A 7,176-nucleotide genomic window follows, 5' to 3' on the forward strand; every position below is an offset into this window, starting at 1 on the left:
CTTTCCGCTTTCCACTCCATTTCGTCATGGCTTGCTTCCACAATGGTTCTTTATCAGTAAAAATCTGAACAAACAAAACTTTAGTAGAGATTAATTAAGCTGAGAAAATATTCTCAAAGAGTTCTGAGTTCATGATGGGTTTTGTGGGTATTATAAAATTTGTGGTGAAATGCCTTGACATTGTTGCCTGGTATGAAAATAAGTGTGTCTCTGCTCATAATCGCCTTGTTGTACGTTCAATAGTACTGAAAATCTCCACCTGTAATGTGGTTTTGAAGTTTGATTCTAAGTTCTTAGATCTCTTTGTTTCTTTTAACTAATAGAAGTCTCAGTTTCATATTTTCTAATTAATCATGAGCAATGCTTGATTTTAAGCATTTTATTTTGTCCCAATGATTAGTTAAGAAAGTATTGCTTTGCTTTGCTTTGCTTTGTCTTGTGTTTTCAAGATTTTGATGATCAGTTGTTTCTGTTCTATGGTCGCAGGCCTGTATTTGGTTTGGGTTATCCTTTGTAAGTCTCGCTCTCTTTGTTTGCTTTGTTTCCTGTTAGTGACTCGCGATTTCTAATGATGATTCAGCTATGTTATTCAGATTGTAAAATCGGTATTTATTTACCCAAGAAGTTATGAGTCATCACTAATCATCCGTTCTTGTTTCTGAATGTCAACAGATGTGCTTCCATTCAAGCGATCGAGACTAATTCAAACTCAGACACCCAGAAACTGATCGCTTATTGGGTCTCCATTTCTGTGGTTTTGCTCTTTGAACGTGCTTTTCAGCTTGATTGGTAATTTACTATATTTTCTGCCTTTTACATCATATTGCTCTGTTTTCGTACTCAATTGAAACGAATGAAAACATAATCTCTTGGGAGTCAAAACAATTTCTGTAGCTTCTTATCTACGGGAATTTTTCCTTATGTTTTGTAATTACTCTGAGCACGCACAATTGTTGGAAGTTTATATGTTCAAGATGATTTTAGACTTTGGTGCAAATTGTTGAAATGGGGAATTTTGTTGTGTGCTATTTACTTAGGACAACAGGTAGTACCTTACTGTTGATTTCTCTTACCTCAATCTCTATTTTCCTCTCTCTCTCTATATATATCTATATGTCAGGCTAACCTTTTGGCCATACATTAAGCTAATGATTGTCGGCTGCTTGGTTCTGCCTGACTTTGATGGTTCCCTTTGTGTCTATCAACACCTTGTTCATCCATGTCTATCCATGGACCTAAGAGTCATCATCTGCCAGTTCAAAAGGCTGGAGGAGTTGTTTTTCAAGAAAGATGATTTTCTTGTTGAGGTGGAGAGATATATGAAGGAAAATGGAATTGATGCTTTGGAGAATCTCATTACTTCCACGGTACATATACTTCTTCATGGAAACAATACCTATGAAAATCTTTTGATATATACATGAAATTAATTGGTTTGATTTAATTTTGATGTTCTTATAATGTGCATAAAACCATATGCATGCTATGGTTGGATTGAATCAGGGTTATAATAAAATTAGGTTGATAGATGCTATCTATATAGTTTTGGTATAAAAAGTATGTCTTCGCATCTTCACTGCCCTCCCAAACACCTGCCTCTTTCTTCCAGAAAAGGAGTGCAAAGCCTAATGTTGCTGTGAATGAGATCAAGGCAGTTGCAGCAGAGGATAGGGTAAGGCCACTAATTTCACTTGCATATTGTTTATGGATCTTTATATTACTTGTTCAAGTCAAATGAATGTAAAAACACACCTGACCATTGGTAGTAGGAAATGTCTTGATAATGGGAGCTCGATCATTGCAGCAACCACATGCATCACTCATATTTCCTTCTATTCATTTGATTGATTTATGGATTTGTGAAAAGAAGTCCAACTTATGAACTAATTCTATATTATTGTAGAAGAGTGGTTGTTAAGTGTAATGTTGTCGATGTACAGGTTTTTATTTTTTGGTAATCAAATTAACTGATTTCAACCATATGAAATGAAAAGAGAGAGAGAAAAAAAAAAAACTTTATCAAGCTTTTGATTCATGCAGCTGAAGTTCGAGCCACCAAATCTTCAAGTTCCACTCAAAGACAGTAGTGCTGCCAAAATAACAGAGAATATAGAAGTTGCATCAACCAAGCAGGTAATTTTATTCAACAGTTGGAATTATTGGCACTTTTAAAGAAAAAAGTATACCCGTGTTTTTGAACTGCAAAATTTTTACTGCCAAATGAGAAATTTGATTATCTTTGATTAATGCAGCTAAAGTTGGAACAACCTAAACTTCTGGTTCGATTAAACAATAGCAATGCAGTGGAAATAACAGAGGAAAAAGAAGTTCCATCAACCACGCAGGTTATTTAAATAACAGTTGAAATTTTCAGGGTTTAAAGAAAAAGTCTACCTTTGATCTTGGAAATAGTATTATGAACTGTGAAATGTTACTGCCTAATGCGAAATTGGAATATCTTTTGATCCATGCAGTTAAAGTTTGAACAACCTAAACTTCCAGTTCTACCCAGAGACAGTAATGCTGTGGAAATAACAGGGAAAAAAGAAGTCTCATCAACCAACCAGGTAACCAATTTATTCAAAAGTTGGAGATAGTAGTATGAACTGTGAAATGTTGGTGCCTAATTACAAATTTGAACATCCAAAAATATGTGGGAAAGAACGAAGAGCTTGTCTGGACCCAGAATTATAAAATACTGTTACTTCCACCCAAACAATCTAAAACTTCCAGAACCTGTGTTATTTTATAAAATTTTCAAAATTTCTGTTCTGTGGATCACAAATTTCCTTCCGTTCCCTTCCCCTCTATGATTGTGAAATTTTGCCTTTCTTTATTGGTTTCTTCATTCAATGCCCTCGTTACCATGTGCATTTATATTAACTGCCTTTGCAGGTTAGACAAATAGAACCTAACATTGGTCAAACAGTAAACAGAACATTTCAGCCCCTGGAGAACATAAATACAGCAGCAGCACCAATAGGAGGCAGAGATCCTTACGAGGTACTACCTCCTGAGAAAGTCCAGAAGGTATGGACCTGTGCTTTATGTCAAGTAACAGCCCAAAGCGAGACGGTTCTTAATTCACATCTGCAAGGGAAACGACACAAGGCAGCTCGTGAACAGTTAAAAGTCAAGAATCAAGCACCAAAAGGTGAGGTTTCCTCTGCTTCAGTGGGACAGAAATCAAATGTTACCACGGCAACTGCAAAGATTGGTGTTAGAGATCATACTGGCATATTATCTCCTCAGAATGCCCAAAAAGTTTGGACTTGTCTTATATGCCAGGTAACGCTTAAAAGTCAGACAGACATTAACTCACATCTTCAAGGAAAACAACACGAGCAAGCTCGTGCGCTGCTGAACTCCAAGAACCAGGCATCACATAGCAATGCTTCTTCTGCTTCAGTGGGAAAGAAAACTAATTTTTCTGAAAACAAGCCAGAGAAGTGTACAATCAGCAATAATACTTCAGCTGAAAATATAATACATGAAGCAAAGAAGCAAGGCAAGCAAGGGAACCCGATGAAGAGCCTATTTGTTGAGATAAGAAATTCCAAGTGGCGGTGTACAATCTGCAATGTAAGTTGCACCAGTGAGAGAGACATGGCCTGTCATCTTAAAGGGAATAAGCACTTGGATGTTAGCATTTCCAAGTGGCAGTGCACCATTTGTAATGTAAATTGCACCAGTGAGGGAGACATCCACTGTCACCTTAATGGGAATAAGCACTTGGCTAGGATGCGAGAATTGGATGTTCTTGGAGGCAGTCGGCATGCCTGAGTCACTGAATATGTTCATATCATCATTGTAGAACACCTATATGTGGAGGTTACGGTGGCACCGAGAATCTAAGATACCTGTAGATTAATCAATTACTTGGATTTTGTCTCCCATCTGTATCCTTGAATTCTAGTTATACACGCTAACTTCTGAAGGTAAGCACGTGGTGGTACAAGGTTAAATGATATTGTTCGTCCGTCAATGGTACTCGATGCAGCTTTATTAAGTATTTGTTTAGGATAGAGTATGGTTGATTGTATTTTATAATGTTTTTTATATTAAAATATATTACAATAATAATTTTTTTATTTTTAAAAAATTATTTTTAAAATAAGTATATTAAAATAATTGAAAATATAAAAAATTTATTTTTTAGTAAATTTTTTTTAAAATTTTTAAAAACAGAAGTTGGCCTATGTTTTCATTAAATGGTGTCTCGTGGCCCAACAAAATTACAATATAGCTAAAATAATCGAGGGAAGAATTGTAATATTTTTAAATGTTATTTGGAATTGTTATGGTATTTTTATTTAGTTTTTTATATTTTTTTTAAAATTATCTTTGTTGATTTTATTTTTTAAATATTGAGTTGAATAATAATTTAGCTTTGTAATTTTTTTAAAATATTGTTAATTACTATAGTGTTTCTTCATATAGTTTTTTTTATTATGATTTTTTTAAAAATTATTTGTTGATTTTTTTTTTAATATTGAGTTGGTTGATAATTATAGTCGTCGTTTTTTTCATAAAACATTTGGATTTCTGTTGTGTTTTTTCACATGATTTTTTTATGATTTTTTTTAAATTATATTTATTGATTTTATTTTTTTTAATATTGAGTTGATTGATAATTTAGCTTTGTAATTTTTTTCTTTAAAACATTGTGGATTGCTACAGTATTTTTTCACATGGTTTTTTTATGATTTTTTTTTTAAATTATCTTTGAAGATTTTATTTTTTAATTTCAAGCTGGTTGAGAATTATAATTACAATATGTAGGAAAAACATTGTAGCTTTCCTTACAAATTATTATGGATTATTATAGTGTTTTCTCCATATGTTTTTTTTTATAAAATTATCTATCTATTTTACTTTTTTAATATTAAACTAGTTAAAAATTTAGCTTTATAATTTTTTCTTTAAAACACTATGAATTGCTATAGTGTTTCTTACATTGTTTTTTTTTTTTTATTATGATTCTTTTAAATTATGTTTATCAATTTTATTTTCTTAATATTGAGTTAGTTGAGAATTACAATTACAATAAAACTAAATCATGTGAGGAAAACACTGTAACTTTTCTCATAAAACACTGTAGTAATCTACAGTGTTTTTCTATTTGATTTTTTTTGTTATGATTTTTTTGTTAAATTATCTTTATCAATTTTATTGGAGAAATTATAGTAACTTTCCTCACAAAACATTATGGATTACTATAATATTACTTCTCATGAGTTTTTTTTTTCAAAATTATTTTTATCAATTTGTTTCTAATATTAAACTGGTAAAGAATTTAACTTTGTAATTTATTTTTTTATATATAGAAATGCTAAATCATGTGAGGAAAGTACTGTATCTTTCCTTATAAAATATTATGAATTGATACAAATTATTTTATTCAATCTCTAAATATTTTATCATTAACATATTTTTTGTCATAAAATATTAGTTTTATTATATTTTTAGTTTTTATTATTTGCATAGTGCTGATTCATAGTTATAATATTATAAAATATATTTACTTTAGAAAGCTGTGAAAATACATGGTATGCCACCTAGTCAAATTGAAAGCAAAAACTTTTCTTTTTTTTTATTTACGTGGGGTGTCCGGGCCAGCTTGCGCGTACCATGACTAATCCCCACAGCCCACTGAATACCCTGCAAACCCAGTAGGCATGTAAGGCACCGCGGGGGTGACAGGCGTGCACGCTAGGACTCGAACCCATGTGCAGTGGAAGGAGACAAACCCCTTCTACCGCTAGGCCAAGCCCCTCGGTGCAAATTGAAAGCAAAAACTTGATAGGCATACATAGGACAGCATTTGAATTTGCTAATTGTAACTTTAATTAATGGTGTTTGGATTGAATCTATTTGTTTATTTTAAATTAAATTATTTTTTTTCCATCATTTTAATATATTGATATAAAAAATAAATTAAAAAAATTATTTTAATATATTTTTAAATAAAAAATATTTTAAAAAACAATCCATTCATTTGAATATTGCAGGTGAATAACAGTCAATGAACTCCTACTGAATTCTTTTTTGAGTTTTTCCCATTGCCTATGGTATTTTGCTTTCCTAAACCAAGCTGCTTTCAGCTGCTTATTTTATAAAACTAGTGTGCTCTTTTGATTCAAAATCAGAATCTTTAAAAGGAAACTATGGCTCCTGGGGAAGAATAAAAAAGGCTCTCCTTCTAAATCAAATAGGATACCTACTACTACTTTTGGCGAGAAGCAAAACAGCCTATTATGGGGTATAAAAGCACAATAATCAATCGCTAATGCTTTCTTTTATTAATGCATTTTCAATTACAACACAACAGTTTACTTTTTAACTCACACTAATACGATCTAACACATCAATATCTAACAATAACTCTTTATTTATCTAGGTGAGTTAATTGGCACCTAGCATGCTTGTGAGCTAATCCAAATTAAATTTTAAAAAATAAGGTAAGAATAGATATAATTAAACTTAGATAATCTGGTGGGTCAACTCATAATTATATCAAAACTCTATTTAATATTTTTTAAAAAAAAATCAAAACAACTCATCTATAAACAACATTATTTCTTTATTTTTCTCAAAATTAATCTCAATTATCCTATTTAAGTCATTGCTCAGGTATGTATTAAACACCATACCAATCACATGCCACTTAGCCAGCACCAAGCAACAACCTGCAACAAGATTTGTATATCAATCGCTTGCCATTTTGCCAGCATAATGCAATAAGATTTATAAATACAATAGAATAAATCCTTTGTATTCTTTCTTCCATTATGTTATAAGAGTATAGGACAAAATAGTTTATTATACTAAGCTATGTATAAATACAGCAGTGTTCACTACAAATGATTAGTACTTAAAAGTGCATTTTTATCATGGTTTTATATCATCATTTTGCACTTGAAGTCTCAATAACTCCTTAACTAAAGCATGTTTTATAATAATATATCTAATAATATAAGATACCTTTAATTTGTGGTAAATGATCATTTTAAATGCAGGCCTATCACATATACATGATTTCCGATTGATGACTTTAGGAACTTAAATTGCAAGGGCAAAGAGATGACCAAAATTAGAAAAGAGATGTCGGTGCAATCCAAACCGGAATACTATTCGGTAATTGGGTCGTATCTGGAGCTATAGATCTCAGCTTTA

The 7,176-nt window shown here is 31.6% G+C and overlaps 1 protein-coding gene across 2 annotated transcripts; it reads left to right on the forward strand.

Annotated features, from left to right (window-relative positions):
- Positions 1–3,961, forward strand: LOC105110664 (uncharacterized). 2 transcript variants are annotated; one of them, XM_011005763.1, is made up of 9 exons: positions 3–190; positions 487–513; positions 673–789; positions 1,121–1,367; positions 1,610–1,672; positions 2,041–2,133; positions 2,253–2,345; positions 2,475–2,567; positions 2,896–3,961. In XM_011005763.1, exons 1-9 carry the CDS (start codon positions 132–134, stop codon positions 3,781–3,783), a joined length of 1,680 nt encoding a protein of 559 aa, XP_011004065.1. In that variant the 5' UTR covers positions 3–131; the 3' UTR covers positions 3,784–3,961. The 2 variants fall into 2 exon arrangements, with proteins under 2 accessions (XP_011004066.1, XP_011004065.1); XM_011005764.1 differs by lacking the exon at positions 2,253–2,345 and having other exon boundaries at positions 1–190.
- The last annotated feature ends 3,215 nt before the right edge of the window (positions 3,962–7,176 follow it).

This window comes from Populus euphratica, unplaced genomic scaffold (genome assembly GCF_000495115.2).
Source record: "Populus euphratica unplaced genomic scaffold, PopEup_1.0 scaffold255.1, whole genome shotgun sequence".
Taxonomy (NCBI): Eukaryota; Viridiplantae; Streptophyta; class Magnoliopsida; order Malpighiales; family Salicaceae; genus Populus; species Populus euphratica.

What these genes read in the sequence shown, in the direction of transcription:
- LOC105110664 (XM_011005763.1), top strand. Translation starts at nt 132, where the DNA reads ATGATGGGTTTTGTGGGTATTATAAAATTTGTGGTGAAATGCCTTGAC. An exon ending in TTTGGTTTGGGTTATCCTTT is followed by an intron (nt 514 to 672) that starts GTAAGTCTCGCT and finishes GAATGTCAACAG; the next exon opens with ATGTGCTTCCATTCAAGCGA. An exon ending in CGTGCTTTTCAGCTTGATTG is followed by an intron (nt 790 to 1,120) that starts GTAATTTACTAT and finishes TCTATATGTCAG; the next exon opens with GCTAACCTTTTGGCCATACA.